The 25,000-nt window shown below is 41.8% G+C and overlaps 5 protein-coding genes across 5 annotated transcripts in view; 1 reads left to right on the forward strand and 4 right to left on the reverse strand.

Annotated features, from left to right (window-relative positions):
* Window positions 1–7,949, forward strand: part of LOC138057188 (UDP-galactose translocator-like) — a 16,712-nt gene extending 8,763 nt beyond the window's left edge. Inside the window, exon 4 of the mRNA XM_068903248.1 lies at window positions 2,864–7,949. Within this exon, the coding sequence (XP_068759349.1) occupies window positions 2,864–3,294 (431 nt within the window). The 3' untranslated portion in view covers window positions 3,295–7,949. The remainder of the gene's footprint in view (window positions 1–2,863) is intronic.
* A 7,609-nt stretch (window positions 7,950–15,558) lies between these two features.
* On the reverse strand, window positions 15,559–17,697 carry LOC138057190 (cyclic GMP-AMP synthase-like receptor). Its single transcript, XM_068903249.1, has one exon. The coding sequence runs from the start codon at window positions 17,538–17,540 to the stop codon at window positions 16,368–16,370; it is 1,173 nt and encodes a 390-aa protein (XP_068759350.1). The 5' UTR covers window positions 17,541–17,697; the 3' UTR covers window positions 15,559–16,367.
* A 1,756-nt stretch (window positions 17,698–19,453) lies between these two features.
* On the reverse strand, window positions 19,454–21,110 carry LOC138055947 (uncharacterized). The gene is made up of 4 exons (XM_068901807.1): window positions 20,982–21,110; window positions 20,237–20,894; window positions 19,900–20,001; window positions 19,454–19,773 (listed from the first exon to the last, which is right to left on the reverse strand). The coding sequence occupies exons 1-4, from the start codon at window positions 21,108–21,110 to the stop codon at window positions 19,454–19,456; spliced, it is 1,209 nt and encodes a 402-aa protein (XP_068757908.1).
* Window positions 21,111–21,116: 6 nt separating this feature from the next.
* Window positions 21,117–22,840, reverse strand: LOC138055948 (uncharacterized). Its single transcript, XM_068901808.1, has 2 exons — window positions 22,212–22,840; window positions 21,117–22,113 (listed from the first exon to the last, which is right to left on the reverse strand). The coding sequence occupies exons 1-2, from the start codon at window positions 22,838–22,840 to the stop codon at window positions 21,117–21,119; spliced, it is 1,626 nt and encodes a 541-aa protein (XP_068757909.1).
* A 46-nt stretch (window positions 22,841–22,886) lies between these two features.
* The window catches only part of LOC138055949 (uncharacterized), a 7,610-nt gene continuing 5,496 nt past the window's right edge, over window positions 22,887–25,000 (reverse strand). Inside the window, exon 3 of the mRNA XM_068901809.1 lies at window positions 22,887–23,358. Within this exon, the coding sequence (XP_068757910.1) occupies window positions 22,887–23,358 (472 nt within the window). The remainder of the gene's footprint in view (window positions 23,359–25,000) is intronic.

Raw genomic sequence — 25,000 nt, forward strand, 5'->3', positions numbered from 1 at the left:
TATTCTTCACAATGGCAAAACTTCTTTCTTGTCAGTTTCAGCCTTAACCAAAATAATTTGCAGCCAGTCCCAGGATGACTTATCCCTAACGTTCTCTGTTTGCCTTAAAATTTGGCCTTGCAGAACTTTACCTCTCCATTCGTTTAACCTTTCAATCTTCTTCCACTCTCTGAATGCCTTAGGGGCCTCACTAACATTGTTCAGTCCTTCTTTGTTCCTCACTGCTATCAACAGCACCTCAGTACTTGTCTCAATGTAGTAAGCGAGTCCCCTTTCCTCTGCTCTCACACTCCACCCCAATTAATCCTGGTCCACCATTTTGCATGTCTAGATGATCCACATCACTGCAAGGGTGAAACATTCCATAGACCAGTCCGGAATATCCCAATATATTAGGACATCCGTGGCACCACAAAATGTCGCATTTCAACCAATGAGAATGCGAACCATGAAATTCAAGGTGGCGGACAAAGAGAGGGTCGTGAATGCTTTCCATTGCCATAAATACGGCTCTTCTGGTGGTGTACATTCATCGCGAATTTAGTTAAATACTGTCAAAGCTATGAAAAAAGGGAATTAAAGTTCATGTTCACGTTCCATGTCACAGACAAATCTCCCCAGATAAAGATTACCATCCGACCGAAAAAACCACTAAAATTGCAATTTTAAATTGAGAACTGCGGGTCAAGTTTGACGCGCTGTTTGACCATTCTTTTGGAAAGAGACCATAGAATTTGTTAGTATCTTTACTCTGCACTTTTCTAATCGCAGAAACGATGATCAACTTGTCTTTAGCGCAAGTTATAATTATTGGACAGGTTCACAAGGTTCACAGTTCAATTCCATGCCAAGAGGCCCTTTTTAGTTAGAAACAAAGTGAAAACTGGTAAAAAAAAAAAAAAGCACAAGCCAATCCATTATGGGGTCATTATTTTCATCATTCAAAACACCATCCAACTCGAGAACTTCCAAATATTTGTAACCATCTTCCAAGACCGTTTTCATTCTCTCTCCATCTGGAAGATCTATCCCTACAAATTCCATGTGCAATGCTCATCAGCAGAACTCCACTCTTTTTAAGGCCAAATTCCATGCCAATATCGGTACTGAAGACACAAACTGTATTCACAAGAGAATCCAGTTCATGCTCGTCTCCCATACAGCTGTAAATCATCAAATAATTGATTGATCCAGTCTCCTCCTAGTTGGTAGCGCCCCTTAGCTTTATGTAGAAGCAAAGTTAAAGGTATCAAACAGATCACAAAGATTACTGAAGGAGGAAGATTCGTCTCCTTATCCTGCCCTCTCCAAGCGTATCACTCCCAGCTGTTAGGCATGTTCTCCAATATGTTATTCCTCAACAATTCTTAAATATTTGGTGCAACACCCAATAATGACAAGCTCTAAACTATCCATGAGTGTGGGACCATGTTATAAGCTTTGTGATAATCAATCCATGCCATGGCTAAGTTGGTCTTTCTTCTCTGGCTGTTTCTTAGCACCATTTTGTCAATCAGAAGTTGGTCTTACACGTAAGTGCCCTGTGAGTCTTTCTTTCATCCTTTTTGTTCCTCAGGAAACAGCTGGTGGTCTTCCAGATGGTCATAGATTTTCTCCGACAGTATTCCAGTCAAAAGCTTCCACATGAGTGGGAGACAGGTAATTGGTCTGAAGTTTTCTGCTGCATTGCGTTGTGAGGGGTCTTTCACATACAAGGTAGTTCTTCCTTTGTTTGTTCACTCTGGAGTGAGGCTCGATTGTAACATGTTATTGAGCTGTTCGGCCATAAAACCATGAAGTGATGAAAAATACTTCAGCCAATATCCCTGGATACCATCTGAACCTGGCACTTTCCAGGTAGCAACCTTTTTCAACTGATCTTTCACATCTATCAAGGTGATGGCCACATTACTTTGCACCTCATAATCCTGCAGATCTGCTTTAACTCCATTTAACCATTCTGCCTCTTTGTTATGCCATGCAGGGCTGTCCCAGATGTTACGCCAGTACTCACAACTTTCTTCTGCGTCAGGGAGGATCATGGTATTATCCCATGATTTCCCATCTAGATAATGGTACATGTATAACTCCTGGTATGATGATGATGATGATGATGATTATCATTATTGTTTGTTGTTGTTAGGTTGGTAGTTTTTATCTTAAGTTTACTTATGACCAGACTTTCACACACCCTTTTAAAGTGCATTTGTGTGTAATTGCCAAAACATGCAGGATGTGGACGTTAAGGAGTAGAGCAAGGGGGCAAATGGCCAGATAGTGTTACACATCCCTTCCCTAGAGAGTCCCTAAAGTCTCAGTAGGCATTTTGCTCCCCCCCCCCCCCCCTCCCAGTGTCAGAGTTTGTTGATGAACCCATTTATACCCAGTCAGTCAGTATTTTATTGGTTGAGGCCAGCGGCAGAATTTCACAGGTTTGCTGATTTGCATTATCTGTCATAATCTGTCAAACAATGCTCATTTCAATCTACCAACATTACCTTAGTTTCTGTGATCTTACCACTATCCTCAAACTTGGGACACTGTGTTTTGGACAAAGAAATAAATTTAAAAGGAAATACAAGTCACGTTTGTTTCCACTTTGGCAGATTATGAAAAATGGCACACCTGTCAAATTCTCACCCCAGCCTGGCACCGGGAGTGAGCGATAATTATTGCAATCAAAATTTGAGTTTTAAACTGAGGCTTGATTTGAATCACTTTTGCATCATTCATCCGATGACCAGATTATTGAAATGATTGCTGGCATCAAATTTGCAATAATGAATTCATTAATCTGCTCGTCCGAGGAACACTCGAGCTGTTTCATCTGTAAATAAAAGTGTCTGATTTTTTTCCAATGTAGGCGTGTACTTTGAAAAGATCTTAAAGGGTTCGCAAATGTCAGTGTGGCTGCGGAACATTCAGTTGGGCTTATATGGAACAGTCATTGGTCTCACTGGAATGTATGTCAAAGATGGTGACAAGATTGCTGACAAAGGGTTCTTGTTTGGATACAGCAGGGTGGTATGGATAGTTATTTTTATGCAGGCATTTGGAGGCCTCCTGGTAGCGGTTGTCGTGAAATATGCTGACAATATTCTCAAGGGATTTGCAACATCCTTCTCAATTATTGTTTCATGTATAGTGTCAGTGTATTTGTTTAGCTTTCAAATGAGTAGTCAGTTCTTACTTGGGGCTGCATTAGTCATTCTTGCCATATTTTTGTATGGGCATCCGCGGAACCAAGCCAAAATGGCTGAGACCAAGCCAAGTGGTCCCATTGTCAAAGTTTAGATTGTGTTCAGTTGACTTCATAGAAGCCATTTATATAAGGGAAACACAACAGAGGGACTATTCATTTGCAGTGTAATTGGGACTGTTATAAGGGAATCTTCTTGTTGACATTAATTTTTTTTTGTTTCATTAACATACAAGTTTCCTTACAGGGTAGAGGGCATAATGATATTTACAAATTGACTTCAAAAGGTAAAAGAACTTGTTAAACTTTAGTTATTAAATCCAATTTTAGGCCTATAGCTTTGATAACCAGCCAGTTATTAGCCATCAGAAACCTATAAAATTAATTCTTGGGTGGCAATTAGTCGCTAACGATCCCATACTCTCTTTGTAAAATTTCGAATTTGCAAAGTATCATTGTTCAGAGATTATCTGATATTTATTATATTGCAGCGCTAGTGTTTCTGGCCGATATAACGCACGCTGTGATTGGCTAAGAGCAGCTAAGCGCCAGGGCATTGTTCTCCCATAATGCCCACGGGCCGATTATGGATTATGCAAATGTGTTTTTTCTTCTTTAGAACCGTTCTGTTAGCCATATAATAAGCAACTTAATAACCTCGACCGTTCAGTCGATACAGCAAAATCTCAAACCTCGGCCTAGCTGTATTGAACTTGCTGTCGCTCGTTCAATACGGCAAGGCCTTGATTTGAGATTTTGCTGTAACAATCTCACTCTTGGTTATCAAGTAGCTAATATTATTCAAATTTTAAGAGACAGCACACTTCATGGAATGCACTTTCAACATTCAGTTCTTTATTCTCTGCTGACTGATTAAAAAACAATTGCCTTGTGCTACATGTAATGAGGCAAAAATGTAAACAAAAGTTCCCTTATTGAATGGAAAGGGTATCTGTTATGCTCTATAGGGGCATCATTTCAATTTATCTCACAGTTGGAGGAGGACAAATTTCAGGTTAAAGTTATTATAATTGCAATTGCTGCGGCAATTGTCCTTGCTTCAAACAAGAAATTGTAGTCTCGTCAAGTCGCACTGATCTCAAGAATTTGACGTGACATCTCTGACTTCTAAAATGTTGTAAAATACACTACAGTAAAATACTGTGTATAAGAACCTAGTGGATTAAGAAACCACAGCCCGAAATTAATTTGTGCCATTTAGACACCCATTTTTATAACAACCAATTCAGCCTGAAATTTGGAAATGGTTCTTATTTGATAGGCAAGTAATAGTTATGGAATGAGAAATAAGACTGAAGGCTTGGCAGTGATACTACCCTTGTCGTTTTTCAATATCACTTTCTAGTAGTATTTAATAATATTTCATGTTTAATAGTATTCCTAGAATCTAGTCACTAAAAAATTAATTTCCCATCACATCTACTTGTATGTTAACTATATGTGTTTAGAATTTCACGACCTGCACCACTCAGACTCTTCGAAAAAATAAGAACTTATTTAGCAACCTACAGTAAACAGGCTTCTTTTGTCTTATGCATCAAATATGTAAATATAAGAAGCTACATGTATTCACCTTGAAAGTTGGAAATAGTAAGTTCTTATACTCTGGATTTTACTGTAAATTATGTGCACAGCTATGGAAATATTTTGATTTATTTACTGCCAGTTAGTCAACCTAGATTCAACAAACTTTAATTACTGGCTATAGCCTATTAATTTTGATTGCCTGAGGACTTGAAGAACAAAATGAGCAGGAGATAGTATATATTTGAAATGACTGAACCAAATTGTAAATAGATCCAACAATGTGATAAAATTAATGCTCCCAACATTACAAAATAATTATTATCTTCCGTCATAGATATTATTGCTTTGTACTTCTGGGGGTTAGGAGGAAGGGGGGGGGGGGGGGGGCACACTCAAAACCGGGGGGAGTTATGGCCAAAAAACCTGTTTTTCTCACTTATGCAGAGCCTTCCCTGGGCTAGAGAGTAACCAGTGGTATCATGTGACGTTCCCTCCATCATGAAAAACAATATGTTATTAAGACACCTGTGTAATCATAGTGAGTTCGATGTACATGGTTATGTTTGTGTGACGTGGCTCCGGATGGCCTAGGAAAAGAAACAAAACGCCAACGACACGCAAAAAAAATGCACCCAAACCCCTGCCCACACTCTTACAACAAACAACCATAAATTTTAATAGTATTTTCAAAATAGAGACTTTTAAGAACAATTAAACTTACAAACTATTTTCTAAGGTACTAATTAAGGTTGACTACGACACTAAAGCCCGGTTTACACTACAGAAATTTTTTGGCACGGCTCCTGTGAAACTGGCACTGGTGCCAAAAAAGAGCACAGCCAACGTTGTTTACACTACACCATTTTTACCGTACCAAAAATGCCGTACCAAAATTTTTGGGCCCACGTAACTTCTCGTGGAGCCATGCCGACTTCAACTATAATGAAGAGCGTCCGCGTGATTTTGGTGGCCATCTAGCCTATATGAATTAACGCTCAAATTTGGCCCTTTAAAGTGTTTACACTACTTGTTCTACCGTGCCTATTTTTTCAGCACCCGTACCATTTTCACCCGTGCTCGGACTACCTCGCCGAAGGTCCCAGCTCGGGTAAGAATTTTGGCTCGGCTTGGATGAAAATTAATTTGGTACTGACAGGTTGTTTACACTGCAAATTTTATCCGATCCGAACCTTTTTTTTTTTTGGGACCCGTGCCAAAAATTTTCTGTAGTGTAAACCGGGCTTAAATTAACACTAAATGATTAACACTAACGGAATAAACTATGGAACAAGAGATGTCATTTTGTCAACAGGCAATTAGGTTGTGGTTGGCATATTAATAACAATGGGTGACGTCACGAGAAACATCGCTATACTTCGAAGACCATTATCCCTTGATGCATTGCTGCAGTGAGAATTTTTTTTCTGCTAAACGCTCTGCTATGATCCGGGGCAAGAAAGACTGAGACCTTTCCCATATTTAGACCTTTTGGTCCATAACTTGAAAGGAAAGCAATAGATGTCTCCCACTCTGTTGCATAAGTGGGCATAATTTTGCTTGCTGCCAAGCTTGAGTGATTCTGGTCTTTGCCTTTCGAAACTCATTTGCATGCACAAAGATGTGTGTTTGGGGTACATTCTACTTGGGGGGGTCTTAATAATGTCCAGAAATCGACGTAATTAGATGCACGCCCAATTTTGACATCCAACACGAAATGTCCCTTTGAGTCTAAGCATTTTTCTATAAATAAGGTAAGTGGGGGAGGGGGGGGGGCGGTATTTTTTGGTGAGGGTAAATGCAGCTGGTTATCTTTACTTTAGCCTCGTCAGCAGGCAACTCCCTGCGGAGAGACTGGGAATGAGGCAAAGACAAGAGGGGAGGGAGTGACGCGGAAAGCAAAAAAGGAGAGCCCATTCTTCCTCGGTCAAAAAACAAAACAAAGCAAAGAAGTAAGTTGCCTGCAGAGGAGGCTATCTTTACCTGAGGACTGGAGAAACTTTGTGACATCGATTATCTGGTGGACCTTTGTGAGGCTTATTGAAATCGCTGTGCATATAATTACCTGTATTTCTGGACATGTATGTCCTGGAATGAGATAGACTTCATGAGAAAAAATGATAATAATATTAGGACAAAAGCCATCATCGTAGCCAAAAATACGACTGTAAGATGGCCAGTGCACTGTATTGCAATATGTTATGGTAACTATCACACATGATTCAATGCTTCTCTAGAGACTTGAAGGAATCATGAATGCAACCAGAAGCTCATGACGACCTTGAAGCGTTTAACTGGTTCAGAGCTGGCGTTTTTCAGTTTTAAAATTTCTCTATTTGGATGTAATGTAGCTCGTGCATTTTCCCGCGTGCAGCTTCGATCTTATTTTTGTCCATATTTGGGCATAAAATTGGAGTCGTAAAATTCCCAGCTTTGTTCCAAGGAAAAGAGTTGCAAGTTACACGCTTCAAGGTCACGTGCTTCTGATGCAACTTGAAAAGTTACAATTTTGGTCCAGTGAGATCACTATCAAGGTCACAACCAACTTTAACATGACCAATACATTGTGTAAGATATTTATTAATTGGTATAATTATCAGGGTACAAATAAGTATGTCAACTGTACGTTTTTTTTTTTAAGTTTGAATGGCTTATTTAAAATGGAGAGAAATGATGGTGGTTATTTTTACGAATTTTATTTCTCTGCATGTGCCTGTAATATCAGGGCATATTTACCTCTGTATATTTTGCAGGAATGAAAAATAGCTATTGTAATTATCACATCCACACTTGTAGAGGGGTTTTCAATTGAGTGTCGTAAAACAAATGCAAAAGTAATTACGTCGACCAATCACAGCGGGTGCAAACAGCGCAATGAACCAATCCAAATTCGTAGCAATTTTATGTACCTTGCTCAAAGCGCGGGAAAATATCGCGCGTGCAAGTCGCGATTGGTTTTGGTTTTCCTTCTCATTCGGTGATAAACTGGCGCGAGATTTTTAAACCAATCAATTGCAATGGCGTAATTACCTTTGACAATCATTTGAAAACTGCTCTAAATGAGGGCTCTCTGGATGTAAAAGTTTGTTGGAAATTACATTTGTTCAAAATATATGTTGTTGGTGTGGTTGCAACAGAAGAGCAACGAAAACACAAAGTGGTATAGCGCTCCTGCGACTCATTTTCTTACTGCAGTTTATGCAACTTAACCAAATGTCCTATGCTTCTCGCTGTGCATTTCCCCGCATTTTTCTTCCCCTTGAACATAATTACCGTATGACAAAGATGCACAAGAGTACATACTTACCCCGAGACACAGATGCACAAGAGTACATTCAAACACTAAGGCCCGTTTTAAACGTCGCATTTTACATGTGCCAAATCTAATGCAAATGAGAAAATCTATTGTTTTTGCTCATTTGCTTTAGATTCGGCAGATGTGACATGCGACGTTTAAAACGGGCCTAAGACACATATGCACAAGAGTACAAACAAACACTTAGACACAGACGCACTAAAGTACATCTAACAAAATAAGACAGACGAAAAACAGTACTACAAACCCTTCCACGCATAAGAGTACATACAAACACTAAGACAGACGCACTAGACTACATGAAAACAATAGGACACATACGCGTAAGAGTACATACTAACAATACAAAGCCGCGAAAGGTAACATAAACATTAGACAAGGACGCAATAGAGTACATACTGTAGAAACAATAAGACACAGACGCATGAGAGTACGCACGTAAACTAGGACAAAGACGCAGGCACTACATGCAAACACGAGGACAAAGATGCTCAAGAGAACATAATTACAGATGCACATGACCACATTGAAACAATAAGACATAGGCGCACAAGAGTACATACAAACACAAAGACGCAGATGCAAAAGAGTACAAACGAACACGCGCAATTTATTTTATGCGATGAATTTTGGGACATTTTTGTTTCCCGCTTGCGCAATTTTCCCATGTTTAAAGCGCAAATGTTTCCGCAACGAATTAAGCGTTTTTTTGCATTGCGATCTGCGTTACAAGTCTTGTGTCCTGTTATTTAGTCTTTAAATATATGCGAGCAAATTGAAAAAAAGTACGGCGCTTGCACATTTGGCGGGAAAATTTGACCCAATTTGCACAGCATTTCCCCTGACAATAATTTCAGCAGGAACGTTTTGAAGAGATGTAACCTTGTTTTCTGCCGTAGATAAACACTTCGTCTTCTCGTTATCACTTAAATTGGTGTAACGAGTGTCAGAGTTTGAAATATGTGAGTGCAGCTCACGTCGTCAAGTGGTATTGAGGTTTTGCACCGCAGCCATGTTGCATGGCAGGAACAATAGATTCTTTTTTCCATGGGAACAAATGTTCTTTCTAATGCAAAACATTTTCATTGTTACTGCCATGCAACATGGCTGCCGTGCAAAACCTCTATACCCCCGACGATACATCAAGAAATGCTGTTCATTTTCTATGCAATTTTCTTTGCGTACTAAATATGTTTGCCCTTCCACTGGGGTTAATGCTCGTCTATTTTCATATTTGGCAGTTGTATTCGTAATGCATGACATTGGGGGATAGATAGATGGGCTGATTGATTATTTGATTGATGGATGGATGGGCTGATTGATTGATGGACTGATCGATTGATTGATTATTTGATTGATGGATTGGCTGATTGATTGATTGATGGATGGATGGGCGTATTTATTGATTGATTGATTAATTATTTGATTGGGGGATGGATGGATGGATTGATTGATTGATTGATTGATTGATTATTTGATTGGTGTATGGATGGATAGACTGATTGATTATTTGATGGATGGATGGATGGATGGGCTGATTGATTGATTGATTGATTATTTGTTTGGTGGATGGGTGGATGGGCTGATTGATTGATTGATTGATTATTTGATTATTTGATTGGTGTATGGCTGGATGGGCCGATTGATTGATTTTTTGATTGGTGGATGGATGGATGGATGGATGGATGGACTGATTGATTGATTGATTGATTGATTGATTGATTATTTGATTGGTGGTTGCATGGATGGATGGGCTGATTGATTGATTAATTGATGATTTGATTGGTGAACGGACTGATTGATTTGATTGATTATTTTCTAGTACTTACATGTCCTGCCTGACCTTCGTCAACTTAGCTTCTATACATTTGATCTGTTTTACATTGAAACTGTGGGCAAATTCTCCGCCCTGCTCTAAAGCAAGCCCATTGTACTTAAAGAGCATGGAATCGTGTTCCTTCACATCTTTCAACTTGACATTCAACTTTTCCTCCATTCCTCTTTGTTCTTTGATGGACAAGTTAAGTTTTCTTCCATCACTGGGCTTTAACTGGCACCCTGGCTTGGAAAACTCACTCTCCCTTTCTGAAGAGCCATCCACACACTTAGAAAGGTTGCTTCTTTTGCTTGTAAGATGTCAAACTGCCTGGATCGTTCAACTGTAAACCTTTTCTTAAACGAAGCGTCGCTTTCGCCATTGTTGCGCATTTTGGAATGAACCTCATTCGTGATTCTCATGTAGTAATGCGCTCTTTTCCCAGTTGGATTAACAAAATAGCCAAGGCTTGTTTTCCGGGGACCCCGAGGTATGGTTGTATCATCAGCAGAGGAGGAACTAGTGACCTACCAGAAAAGGAAAGACTATTTTTTTTAAATTTAATATATTGAACTGATATTGAGTATGATCATGGTTCGTGTAACCATTTGACGTGTATTCGTGTAGTGAATTGTACACCTGAGTCAAACGATATGCTAAAACACGCACACTATTTCAAAAATGTTCAAACAGTTTTAGGTGCTAGCTTCACAATAGGGAAGTACAGAAGCTACACATTACAAAGGTGAAGCATATATGCGTTTTTAATGTCCAGATATGTGATGTTTACGGTCAAATAAACACTTGAAACCACTTGTTCTAACACAACAGTATATTTACTAAAAGGACATGACGACTACAACATACTAAAGTCCTAGCTCTTAGACCGCGTGGGTCATTTGCATAAGTGATTGACAAGTCTCAAAAACACTACATCTCTCCCCTTCTTGATGACGGACTTTGGAAACGCGTAAGTGATTGACCTAAACGACTTTTTTATAATATGAAAACGGCAAACTGAAACGTGTTACAGAGTCACAAAAATCCATTGCATGCTTCTAGTGTCTAGTTCTCTTGAACAAGTAAAACATAGTCTGCAAATCTCGCAGGAGGCCTTGTCTGCCTTTGTGATCGTCGTAGGCCTACAGTAGGGCTTGAAGACTTTGTTATCTCGTCCAGTTCCTGAATTTCCAGTGGTTGGGGATTTGCTGAAACGTCTTCGTTCATCTCTTGTGTGTGGTTTCCAGTATGCTCGATGTGACTGGGGACAACTTTGAACATTGATGAGTTGCGCGTAACAGTTTTGTGTCCGTCGCTTGCGGTAATCATCGATCCTTGTTTCTCTTCGACTACAAGAGGCACTGGATTAAACGGGGTACTGAGCTTGTTGGCCTTTGGTTGCTTGACTAAAACTGTATCTCCCAGCTTGATATTGCTTTCTCTCACACCTAGCTTTTGGTCAGCATACGCCTTTATCTTCTTTTTCTGCTCTGCGTCTCTCTGCGCCAGGTTCTTCTGGGTCTCAACAATGGTTTGTTGGCGGACTGGTGGCGTCACTTCCGGCAGGGTGGTTTTGAGCTTCCTCTGGTTAAGTGCTTCGCATGGTGAGATGCCAATAGTCGAGTGAGGTGTCGCCCGATACTGCCGCAGAAATCTGTTGAGCTCTTGTTTCCAGTTCTTATGCTCGATGGTCGCGGTTCTCACGCATTTTTCTAGTGTCATCATGAAACGTTCTGCCTCGCCATTTGCCCTTGGCCAGAGAGGCGTGATCTTGCGGTGTTGAAAGCCTAAATGCTCAGCAAAATTCTTGAGCTCCACGCCGTTGAAGGGGGGTCCGTTGTCGCTCTTTAGCACTTCAGGAATCCCTTGTCTTGCGAAAATTGCGTCGAGCTTCGGGATTGTGGATCTGGCGGAAGTGGATGTAACAATTTCCACTTCCGGAAAACGGCTGTATTCGTCGATGACAACCATGAGATAGTCTCCAGAAGGAAGTGGTCCTAGGAAGTCCATCGCGAGTTCTTTCCACGGAGCGGCTGGTAGCGGTGTCATCCGTAGAGGTTCGAGTCGCTGTGCCTTGCAAGTAGTTGCTGCTTGGCATGGTAGACAGCTGTCGACTTTCTCCTTCACCATCTTGTCCACACCAGGAAACCAGACTTTCTCTCTGATGAGCTGTTTTGTCTTTACGATTCCTTGGTGTCCAACATGCGCCAGGTCTACAGCTCTGTTTCTCAGAGTGTTAGGGACTACGATCCTATTTCCCCTCAATATTGTTCCCTTGTAGACCAATAGTTCGTCCTTCACTTTTTTGTACTCTTGTACTTCGGGATCCGTCCACATGTCGGTTTCAATGGCCTTGATAAGCGCCTGGAGCGAAGAGTCTTTCTCCGTCTCCAACTTGATTTCTTGCAGTGTCATCGCTTTTGGTACAGCTTGGTTGCAGATGTAGTTAACATAGTCTTCCGCGATGTTGCGTTCTTCACATTCTGCGGTACTTAGGTGTCGACTCATGAAGTCGGCCGGGTTTCCAGCGTCTTTTCCAGGTCGGTAGATGAGTTGACAGTTATAGGGCATTAGCCTTAACTTCCATCTATCGATGCGTGCTGATGTTGGTTTGTGACTGTTGAAGATCCCCAGAAGCGGCTTGTGATCTGTGGCGATGGTGAACTCTGACCCATACAGGTAAAGGTGAAAATGTTCAGCAGCCCAAACTACTCCTAGCATTTCCCTCTCGGTCTGGGAGTATCTTTGCTCAACGTCGCTGAGTGCTCGGCTTGCGTAGCTGATAACTTTACCGTCTTGCACCAACAAACCTCCTAGTCCGACGGGGCTCGCGTCGACTATCACTTCGGTCTTGAGTCTAGGGTTGAAATACGACATCACATGATTCTTGGTCAGGGTGTCTTTCAATTTGTCGAATGCTTGTTGCTGCTCGTCGGCCCACAGCCAGGGAGTCTCTTGCTTGGTTAACAGTCGCAATGGGGCGGTTATCGTAGCGTAATCTGGTATGTAACGGGACACGTACTGAGCCATTCCTAGGAGTGACTTCACCTCACTGACATTCTCTGGTTCGCTCATGTGGGCGATCGCCTTGATCTTGCCTGGGTCTGCCTTGATACCGTTCTTGCTGAAGATATGTCCGTAGAACTTTATCTCACTCTTTGAGAAGCTGCATTTTTCCTTGTTCAGGCGCACATCGTGTTGCTGGAGACGTTGCAGCACACCACGGAGATTCTCGTCATGCTCCCTATGAGTTTTTCCGAACACGATGATATCGTCAGAGATATTCTTGCATCCAGGGAGGCCTGTAAGTATTTCCTCAATTGCGTTCTGGAAAATCTCGGACGCCGCGTTGATTCCAAACATTAAGCGTTTGTATCGTCGAAGTCCTACGTGTGTGCTGAATGTGGTGATGTGACGGCTCTCTGGTGCTAGCTCGAGTTGGTGGTATCCAGACGAGAGGTCTAACTTGCTGAATACTGTCGCTCCGTTGAGGTCAGCAACTAGGTCGTCGATTGTCGGCATTTAGTGTTTTTCTCGCCTCACAGCCTTATTCGCCTCTCGCATGTCTACACATATTCGCACTTGGCAAGAACTCTTAGGGACCACGACAATGGGGCTCACCCAGGGCGTCGGACCTGTCACTGGCTCGATGATGTCTAGTTCTTCTAAGCGCTTCAACTCCGTTTCGACATCCTTTCTGACATGGAAGGAGATGCGGCGCTGCGGTTGTTGCTTGGGTTTGACGTCAGGATCTATGTGAAGCTTGATAACTTTTCCTTTTACTTTGCCGATTCCTCCAAACAGACTTTCGAATTCCTTGTTCGTGAGGGGCAGGAAACGAGTTTCGTCGGTTTTAACTTGATTGACGATCTTAAGCACGCCTAGCTGTTTAGCAGTATGGAAACCCAGGAGGTTTCCCGAAGCACCTTTGACAATGTGCAAGGTTGTTTGTGTGCTGTTTTCATTGGCGGATATTTCGGCCTTGACAGTTCCCAGTAGGGGTAGGGGTGTCGGTGAGCCGTAGGAGAAAATTCTGCGCTTGGTTTTTTCTGGAGCTTTTTCCTTGTATAATTCCCTGAAGGTGTTCTCATCGATAAGATCAACCGATGCTCCGGAGTCAACCATCATTTCCACTTGTTTTTCGTCTATCTTGACTTGGCACATAGGTTGTTTGTCACGGCCTACTGTGTACACATACTCATCTTCTACATCAGTGTCTCGATGCGTGACCTGGTTTGCCGACTCAGGTGGGTTTGTTCTGCAAACTTGGAAAAGTTGAAATCTTTTGGAGGGGGGGTCATCCGAAAAAAATGACCGCTAAAAGGGGAGGGGGGGGCATGTAAAAAAAATTGGTAAGCTGAGAGGGGGCGGTGGGTCATGCGATTTTTAAAGGGTGCTTCCTAAATCCCTACGACCTGCCCCCCTCCCCCTCCCTTATAAAATATAACTTATCCAATATAAATGTTGTGATCAGCTGTATCAAAAGCTTTGGATAAATCGATAAAAATGCCTACAGTTACATTATGGTTATCGATAGACTTATTGTACAAAAGATTAAAGCATATCAAAAGTTAAACTGATTATCCGAGAGTATTTAATGCTTATTTAAATGGTCCAATAAACGATTATAAACTACTCTTTCTAGGACTTTTGAAAACGCGGGAAGGGCATGCAGAAACAGGTCTATGAATAAAACACGAGCAATTTTCAGTTTATCAGGAACAATTCCAGACGTCATAGAAAGATTAACAATAGGGAGCTTAAGATCTACGACGACGACGTTGGCGAAAATGCCACAAAACAATGATATTAAAAGAGCATAAATAATCTTGCGGCACTTGCGGCTCGGATTTTAGCTCACATTTTTGCGATTCTCTGCATGACGACGACATGATCATGAAATCACGAAAGCTCACCATGTAACAGAGGATCTTTCACTTTCGATTTTCAGTCTGAAACCAGTCTTACCAATTTATTTTTAGGATACCTCGCCCACATTGTACGACGCGAACGAGATGGAATAATCGCGAGAGACTTATACTAGAACAAAGTTCAATTTTGAGGTGACGTTTTCGTCGACGTCGCAGATCTTAAGGTCCCTATTATGAGTTAAGAGGGAGGGAGGGGGGGGGCAGATAAAATTCAACATATCGCAACAGGGTGGCCAAACGTATCCAACATGTTGTGCCAAACCATGTTGCAAGATGCTGCCTTGAAATGTTGGGAGCGTTTGGCCGGGCTTTTACTCTCGCCTAAGCTGCATCCTAAACTCCGCAAATGCAACCACCCGAAATTTATTACCCGGTAGTTTTGTCTTGAAGTTTCCTAGGAAAGCAAAAGAGCCTGCGAGAGACCTAAAAGGGACAGGTAACTGAATGAAAACAAAAACCGACTACAAACAAAAGCGACAACACTAAGGCTCTGTTTATTCAAGCATGCAGCCTGTCAAAAATGGATCTGCAATAATTTCAAAAGAGTTGCGTAACTGCTAAAAATCTTAAAAGGTGTAATTATAAAAGAAGTGACTTTTTACAGTGTTGTTCCTTTGGTAGTTCCTGGATTTTATCATTGAACAGATCCTACTGCATCGCGTGATCACGTCAAAGGGGCACTGTCATGCTAAATTTCCTGTTTTTAGGTCAAAACTGGGTAAAAATCTTAATTAATCAAACTTCAAACCACTAAAAGACATAAAGAAAGTTTATAGGTATAGCGTGTTCATCTTTGGCACAAAAATTGATTAAGCGTAGAGCACGTTTCTGGAGAATAACAAGCTTTAATATTTAGATGTGTTTTTTGAGGAGTGTCCCCACGAGATAAGTCCATATGAAAGGCGGATAGGGTTGTATAAGAGCATTATAAATATTCAGAAGTGCAGAAAATGGTATATAGTGTGATAGTGTGTTAGTTTGCTTAACATACCTACAGTTTTACTTATTTTGATTGCAACAGCATCGATATGATTTCTCCAAGAAGATTTTCATCAATAAGAACACCTAGGTACTTGATACATTTTTTTATATTCAAACGTTACATGTCATCATTGTCAAATATTCAAATTTTGGGGAAATCAATTTTAATTTGTTTTTGATAAGGTCTAAAAATTACCCAGAACTTTGGATTTCTTACTATTTAACGTTAACTTATTGGAGGGTTGCCAATCATTTACATTAGAAAGTTCATTTACAGTCATTTCTAATGTTCTTAAGTTTCTATTAGAAAATATAATCCTCTCCATCCATGGATGCAACTAACAAAGTATCGCTTCAGTGCACTTCGATTGTTATTGGCAACAAAACAACACCATTATTTTTCGGTCTTGATTGATGCAAAGATGGATTTTGTGTGCTTCAGTTTAAGTTTGACTGAAATAGTGTGACACTTCCCCTTTAATCTAATCAAAGCTCTGTTAGAGTTCATAGGGGAAAGGGAAGCCTGGATTGTTTGTGGATGCTTCGCAGGCCAAAGACAACGAACATCGCTTATGTCAACTAAATGCCGAATTGTTGTAGAAGGGTGGAAAGGTTATTCACGCAATCAGCAGTCTGGGTTTCTTTCCTAGCTCGGAAATTAAAAAGTTTGTAGTCTGGGATCCAGAAACTCCGAATGTCTTTGCGAACTACGCTGTCTCGGATTCTCTGCAAAATGCCTTTCATTCGTATCCCCAGCTTATCCATGGTCCAGTCCGAATCATCTGGAAATTCAGTCCATTCGTGAAGAAACATTGTCTTTAGTACGTATGAATGGAAAGCCCATGTGATTCTTTGATAGGATATAGACATTGTGTTTGGATCAAATTCAGAGTCGTCCTCAAAGAGGCACAAACTATTCTCATGCTTCTTGCGTAGAACTTTAAGAGCCTTAAGAGCGGCGTTGGAAGCGGATTCTGCGTTCCTGAAGATACCATTGAGAACAATTCCCTCAGGAATGGAAAACGACAAACGCCAGCAAGGCCGACGTTTTCCAGACTCGCCAATGGTAGATGCCACAAGATGATGCCCTGCGCGGACCGCTTCCTGAAACAGATCGTACCCAGGATGTCCGTTATCAACCCGTTGGCAGATATCTGAAGCGGCCGGCCATCCGGACATTTTAATACACAAAGTTAGATCCAAAGATATTTCGTAGTTAGGGTACTCTGTACCGTTCCATATGACCTTAATAGTGACTGGGATCTTTCTTAACTCGACTTCGACATGTTCAACAATCTTATCCTGGGAAAGTCTCGTTCTGTTGCTCACCGCTTCCTCGATTAGATTTTGAAATCGTTTTAGAACATCGGCCTTGAGATTTTCTCTCTTGGAAATGTAATCTTTCCACTGTCGACGAGAGGCTTCGTCAATGATTCGAACATCAACGTACCCAGGATCTAAAACATTTCTAAATGGAATGTCCTTTGAAACGCATACCCCTGGCCTAGACAAGGCTTCCAAGCACATCATGAAGTCGAACTCATCGGGTCCCTCGACTTTCAGGTTTTCGTAGTAACTACCACTTGGGATCACAAAGTTCTTGAAGAGCGGATCCTTGCGACCAATGTACTCCGAGATCTCGTGTACAAAGCTTTGAATCCTTGTCTCAATTTCCTTAACTTCATCATGTTCTCTATCAAACTCCGCCTGTATGTACAGATTTCTCAAGTCGTCGTTTGTAAGGTAATTCATTTTTCTGGTTTAGAGAGCTTTGGGTCAGAATGAACCTGTTGTAACGGAACTCAGGATTGTTTCAGGAAAGAAAAGAATGGAAGCGAATAAGAAGAGAACAAGGAGAAGAAGAAGAAGAAGAAATACGCAACAGAAGCAATGGACAGCTTAAGGCTAAAAACAATGGCGATGTTCATCGTTACGTCACCTATTGTTATTAATGCACCAACCAGAGATCTACTGGCTGTCGAAACAAAGAGTTCTTTGGGTAAGTGGTTGCCAAGCAATTTCTAAACAGTAGCTAACAGTAAACAGTTGCTATCAAGCTACGTCCTAGTACAATCCAATGACGAGTCACAAGTCAAGTAACACTTTACTTACACTTCTAATGTCAATACAAATAAGTCACTCTGTAGCTTTTATTTGGGATACCTTGGAACACAGAAGCTGTAGACAAATGCACTTTCATTAGTCACACATCAAAGCAGCTATTTCATTAGACCGCTCGCAGTCCCTTCTGAATTAGTCGAACCGCCCGCTTTGGTCACGCAAAAGCCGAGGGTAGAATTATAGTGGTGTTAGCAATCTCAATGACCTTCTTTTGGCTCGTAACGCAATCACTGTACCTGCATTCCTTCATTGATATCACTACAAGTCATTGTTACCAGTTACAGGTGATTGTACAGCTTTTTCTGATACATCACAATCACTAGTCTAAAGTGTTAAATGAAATGTTTTAGAACTAGAACCATACCAATTTAATACAACTTAAGCTTAAGAGAAGTATATATTGCCCTCCAGTAAACGCTGAACTCAAAACCTCTAGAACGCCAATACAGTCGCCATTCACAGCCACAAGGACGACAAAACACAACACTATTCTGGTAAGTTGACGTTTTATGTGGAACAAGTACATAAACATGCTCACAAATATTTTGCTCTTACTACGAACCTCGTAATATCGCATGCGTAGTGTACGTTCTTCGAAGTAACACTGACCGCTTCAAATGAAGCACGACACGAAAATCGGTTTAAGTTGCGGTAATACGAGCCACAAAAATGTCCAACTTTGTTGCAGAAAGTAGAACGGACCTCTACTTTGTGCAGCATCTTGCAACACTTTTTTTTTTGCGAGACAGGTTGTGCGTGGGATGTACGAGTCACAGACAAGAGCCTATCAAGCCATCTGTTATTCCTGAAGAACCATGGGAAAAGATTTCTATTGATTTCAGAGGACCTTACCCCGATGGTCAGTACAATTTAGTAGCCATTGATCAGTGAACCCGGTATCCTGTGGTAGAGATTGTGTCTTCAACTGGATTCAAGAAAACTAAGGAGAAGCTGAAAAAGACTTTTGCCTACCTTGGAATTCCTAGACGGGTAACCTCAGACAATGGACCACAGTTCAATTCAGAGAAATTTAAGAATTTTGCAAAGGAAGAAGGATTTTTGTACATCATCGAGTCACGCCAAATCACCCTAGAGCTACAGGGCAGGTGGAGAGATTTATGCAGACCCTTAACAAAACAGAACAAATTGCCCACCTGCAAGGGAAATCAGGGCCAGATAGAAACATGGCTGTCCAGGATGTGTTAATGGCTTACAGAGACACAGCTCGTCCTGCAACTGTCATTTCACCTTCTTGTGTTGCAAGGATTCCTTGACGCTATTCCACAGCGGTCAACTTTTCAACACATTTATTAACAACTTAAGACTCCACGAGTTTTTCCTTTCTCTTTTCTCTCCGCGTGCTCGCTCTACCGGTCCTAGCCGGTTTCTTGTGACGTCAGTCCATCGCGTCACGCAATTGTCAATTTTCGTTCCGACACTCTCCCCCTATTTGATACACGCTAGTGGAGCAAATATATTCACACCTCCGCTGTTTAAACAATTGCAACAGTAACTCTCTTATACAAGTAACAAGTTTAAAAGTTCTAACAGTTCATAGTCCCTTCGCTTTCTTTCTCTGCAATGTCTCTAATCCGCTGAGCAGCTACTACTGCCGCTCGTCTCGGAGTGAAATCTCTAGCTCGAGGATTAAGCTGTACTGGTTGACTCGGCGGTGTCTCTCGCACGTCACAAGACAGCTCCATCGGGCATAAATGCTGGATCGCCCGATCCAAATATGACTTCCCCGCTCTCAGCCTAGCTCCTCTCACAACTCCGTCACGCCCCTTGATAAGTTTTACAACGATTCCGATATTCCACTTCCTACGGTTGCGCTCCTCGCTCTGGATCAGAACCACATTACCAACTTTTAAGGTCAATTCCTTGGTCTTATGTTTCAGATTGTGTCTCTCCCTCAGGCTCCTTATGTAGTCTGTAGTCTAGCGTGACCAAAGAACGTCCTTGCACCGACGGACATATCTCGCTCTCTTACGTAGCTCCACATCCTCAACTGCATCTGCATCTTCCTCCGGCAGAAGGTTAGACTGACTATACATCATGGTGGCTGGAGTTAGCACAGGAAGCTCAACATCATCTTCAACATAGGGTAATGGACGATTATTAAGCTCATTAAACATCAGAAGGGCCCGCCCGATGGCCTTGTAGAAAGCTTGCTCCTACTAACCGTTCAAATTGACCGCCCCACCATGGGGCCCTAGAGAGATTAAACTGCCAAAGGATGTTATGATGGGCCAGATAGTCTTGAGTCTTCTCATCTCTCATGATACTTTTGAGCCATTTGGACGCTGCTACAAAGCTCTTCCCATTACCTGAGTAGATCTTCGTAGGGCTTCCCCGTTTCGCAATGAACCTTTTCAAACACTTGGTGAAACCTTCCGTGGTCTGGTCAATTATTAGCTCCAAATGGACTGCTCTTGTCAAACTACATGCAAACAGTAGGATATATGCCTTGCCTTCCAACTTCTTAGAAACCTTGTATGCTATTGGCCAAACGTAATCTACCCCCACTACTTGGAAAGGATATGATCCTTCAGTACGGTCCACTGGCAGGTTTCCAGGGGGTGGATTGTGAAACCTCGTGGCATGAAATTTCTTGCACACGTAACAGTGGTTGATCACAGTCTTCGCTAGCTGACGGAGACGAGGTATCCAATATTCTTGTCTAACATGCGCCATAGTAGACCCTACACCCCCGTGAAGAGTCAAGAGGTGGGCGTCTTGCACTATTTTCTCTGATAAAATTACTCTGGGTGGCAGATACACAGGGTAATGTCCTTGAATTCTTCCTCTGCACAAGTAGATCCCCTCATCATTCTTCTGAAGATTGAGCCCCTGTTGATCTTCTAGGAATTTCTCTGTCACAGTGTATCGCTCTTGCTCACCCCTTATCCACCACTTCACCTGCTTCTCAGTCTCAGCCGTTGTCAAGGGGCCGCTAACTCTATTCGATTTCTTGCTTCGGCAATTCTGAACGAATCACGTAACCCACGCGCTAATTCTGATCACTCGCCAGAAGGCATGCTTCTCAAGTACTTCATCAAAATCATCTCTCACATCCACAGCTACAGCGAAATTCTCTTTGGTGCGTTTGGCCTCGGTTTCCGTCTCCTTGTTAGGTTTAGTCACTATGTCTCTTGGCCATTTCTCTGGATTGGGCAGCCATTCTGCTCCGGATAGCGACATGCCAGTCTACTGGTCTGTATTACAGCCTCTGCTCCCTATGTCTGCTGGATTGTGGTTGGTGTCAACGTGTCTCCATTCAATGAAATCCTTAGAACTGATCTCGTGAACTCTTTTGGCCACGAACTGCTTGTAGGATCCTCCCCCTTTGATCCAATGAAGTGCGACAGTGCTGTCACTCCACCCATAAACGGATGTAATCGGGTATCCTTCGAGTGCTGTTCTTACGTTATCCGCTAGATTAGCTGCCATAAAAGCTGCTACCAGCTCTAATCTTGGGATTGTTGGATTTTTCTTTGCCAACCTTGACTTGGCTGCTATGAATCCCTTGCTCACTCCAGAGGCTTGAATAATCACTGCGTAGACTGCTGATGATATCCCAGAACCACTTGTGTCACCAAAAGCATGCAATACAACTCCTTCAACAGGCTCCCTAAACCTTGCTGGGCTCCGTGATACTTCAACCTTATTGGGAAGGCTCCTCACAAACTTCAACCACTCCTGCCCCATTCTATCCGATACCTTCTCATCCCATGGAAGACGACTCTCACATATCTCACGATACAGTAACTTCTCCACCAGCATTGTGGGCGAGGCAATCCCAAGCGGGTCATACACTGCGGCTAAGAATCGTAGAATCCCTCTCTTCATCGTCTCGACAGGTTCTTCGGGAAAGATCACAGCGATCAAGTCCTCCCTCTTGTTCCACAAAAGTCCCAACATCTTGGTCTCAGCTTCTTTAACTCCTAACTGTTGTTTTGCATAACTCTGCTGCTCATCAACGGGAACAACCTTCCCGCTCTCTAGCTGAAGATCGTTAGAGTTCCACTTATGCATGGTAAACTTGGCCTCCCCGAACACTGATGCTATTGTCTCCCTCAGGCCCTGGACCTTGTCTGTAGTGCTGCCCCCGGTGATGACGTCATCAACATATAGACTTCGTAAAATCTCTTCAATCTCTGAGGGGTACCTCTCCCTTATTTTTCCAAGTGCAACTTCAATGTTCCTGCCAATAAGAATGATGACTGTACCAACCCAAAGAGCGCTCGCGTAAATCTTAACACCTCAATTGTGGAAGGGTCCTTGTTTTTGATCCAGTGGAACCGTAGGACATCCCTGTCCTCAGTCCTAATGCGTACCTGTAGGAAGGCTTGTTTGATGTCTGCTGTTAAGGCAATTGGTTTGAGGCGATTACGCACAAGTACATTCCACAACAGGTTCTGAAAAGGAGGGCCTGTCTCTAAACACTCATTTAAAGAAAGCCTGTTTCCATTCGGTTTAGCTGACGCGTCAAATACAATCCTAAGTTTCGTCGTTGTTGCTGTTTCCCTTTTTACAGGTTTATGCGGGATGTAGAACACTCTCTCATTGGGTTCCTCTACCACTCTCTCGACTACCCCCTCTTTTAGCTGATCTGGAATGATTTCATCGTACTTATCAATCATGTCTGGATCTCGCTGCAACTTCCTTACTAGTCCTTCTAGTCTTGCTATGCTACCATGTTCGTTTGTTAGTAGACGACCACGACCCGGCTTCCACAACAACCCACTTTCATACCAACCTTCCTCACTTCGGTGTAGCTGCTCGATGAATTCACCATACACGCTCTCCTGGTCTGTTTCTGGTCTATCTTCCAAGCCTAAGACATCTAAACTGCAGAGTTGCTCATAATCTGCTGTTGATGATTTCGTCAAGTAAACGTTAGAGAGGCCTGTTTCTTTACCAGAGGACATCATCGCCCACCCTAGCATAGTGAGCTCAGCAATAGGCTCAGATGGTTTACCGATCCTCGGTTTTGATTCTTGAGTACTCACTGGCGCCGAGTATAAGGTGGATGGGCAATTCACCTTTCTTATCCTTGTCATCCATTACTACTCCTTCCAAGTGAGGATACTTGGTTATCAGTTCTTCATAACGTGGGTTTGACACTGTGAGTAATACTCCCTTATCTACCTTATTGACCTTTGTCGTCATCTCAAACCTTCCATCGACACTTGCAACCTTCACTGTATAACTTCGTACCTTTTGGATTGTAGAGCAAAGCATCATTTCTATCTGTTTAAGTTCAACATGTGTTGGAAGCTTGTTAAGCCGTTCGACTAGAGCTGCTGACGCGTATGAACTACCTGCCCCTGTGTCCAATAATGCTCTACACTTGATGCCATCGACCACCACCACCACCACCACTGGATAGATGACCGAACCCTCATGATCACCTGTCACCAGCATCATCTGATTGTTGCTAGGCAACCTGTCAGAACAAGAGACAAATGATAATAATATTAATGAAAAAAACAAATGATAATAATATTAGGACAAAAGCCATCATCGTAGCCAAAGATACGACTGTAAGATGGCCAATGCACTGTATTGCAATATATTATGGTAACTATCACACATGGTTCAATGCTTCTCTAGAGACTTCTCTAGAGACTTGAAGGAATCATGAATGCAACCAGAAGCTCATGACGACCTTGAAGCGTTTAACTGGTTCAGAGCTGGTGTTTTTCAGTTTTAAAATTTCTCTATTTGGATGTAATGTAGCTCGTGCATTTTCCCGCGTGCAGCTTCGATCTTATTTTTGTCCATATTTGGGCATAAAATTGGAGTCGTAAAATTCCCAGCTTTGTTCCAAGGAAAAGAGTTGCAAGTTACACGCTTCAAGGTCACGTGCTTCTGATGCAACTTGAAAAGTTACAATTTTGGTCCTGAATGATAACTTTGAGTTTACACTCATTGATGTTCAAACAGAGTAGCATTAAACCATATCTGATTGCAGTGTGAACCTTTTAAGTGATCTTGTGTGAACACGAACCTTTGCTTTGCTTATGTGAGAACCGAGATGATCTTAAGCAAGTACCAGTGAGATCACTATCAAGGTCACAACCAACTTTAACATGACCAATACATTGTGTAAGATATTTATTAATTGGTATAATTATCAGGGTACAAATAAGTATGTCAACTGTACGTTTTTTTTTTTTTAAGTTTGAATGGCTTATTTAAAATGGAGAGAAATGATGGTGGTTATTTTTACGAATTTTATTTCACTGCATGTGCCTGTAATATCAGGGCATATTTACCTCTGTATATTTTGCAGGAATGAAAAATAGCTATTGTAATTATCACATCCACACTTGTAGAGGGGTTTTCAATTGAGTGTCGTAAAACAGATGCAAAAGTAATTGGGTCGACCAATCACAGCGGGTGCAAACAGCGCAATGAACCAATCCAAATTCGTAGCAATTCCATGTACCTTGCTCAAAGCGCGGGAAAATATCGCGCGTGCAAGTCGCGATTGGTTTTGGTTTTCCTTCTCATTCGGTGATAAACTGGCGCGAGATTTTTAAACCAATCAATTGCAATGGCGTAATTACCTTTGACAATCATTTAACAACTGCTCGAGATGTAAAAGTATTTGTTCAAAATATTAATGTATGAGGCGATGTTTTTTGCTGTGGTTGCAACAAAAAAGCAACAGAAAAGAACATTAAAGAAAACTCCACTGCAAAGCAAATATAACAGGATTTTTTGTTTGAATCGGGTGCATCCAGAGAAAAGGTTTTTTCCTCATAAAGAAATTTTCTTCAAATGAAATTAACTGCGGTTAAAGGGGCTATGTCACGCTATTTTAGGGTGTTTTCGGGGAAATCTTAAGTTAATGAGTTAAACTCGAAAACGGTAATGTGGAATTCCTTTACAGATAAAATTATCGTTACATCACAAACAAGATGATTCTGAGCAAAAACGGCCTTTATCCAGGCGATTTGCCCTAAACTTGAAAAACGTTGGGCCGACTTTTCTCAAGATAACCCAAATGCAACCGTTTCAATCTTGTCCATTTGTGCATGTTTGTCCATCTATGCTTTTCTTTTCTTTTGATGTATTTATTT

The sequence above is a fragment of the Montipora capricornis genome, chromosome 7, assembly GCF_036669925.1.
Source record: "Montipora capricornis isolate CH-2021 chromosome 7, ASM3666992v2, whole genome shotgun sequence".
NCBI classification, from domain to species: domain Eukaryota; kingdom Metazoa; phylum Cnidaria; class Anthozoa; order Scleractinia; family Acroporidae; genus Montipora; species Montipora capricornis.

Excerpts from the sequence above, each read along its gene's own strand:
- LOC138057190 (XM_068903249.1), bottom strand. The coding sequence starts at position 17,540 with ATGAATTACCTTACAAACGACGACTTGAGAAATCTGTACATACAGGCG.
- LOC138055947 (XM_068901807.1), bottom strand. The coding sequence starts at position 21,110 with ATGTCGCTATCCGGAGCAGAATGGCTGCCCAATCCAGAGAAATGGCCA. Across the intron at positions 20,002-20,236 it reads CCCTACGAAGATCTACTCAG|ATGATGTTGAGCTTCCTGTG; the intron begins GTAATGGGAAGA and ends CCTATGTTGAAG. Across the intron at positions 19,774-19,899 it reads AGTTGAGGATGTGGAGCTAC|TTGGTAATGTGGTTCTGATC; the intron begins GTAAGAGAGCGA and ends TGACCTTAAAAG.
- LOC138055948 (XM_068901808.1), bottom strand. The coding sequence starts at position 22,840 with ATGTCCTCTGGTAAAGAAACAGGCCTCTCTAACGTTTACTTGACGAAA. Across the intron at positions 22,114-22,211 it reads GAGGACAGGGATGTCCTACG|GAACATTGAAGTTGCACTTG; the intron begins GTTCCACTGGAT and ends TCTTATTGGCAG.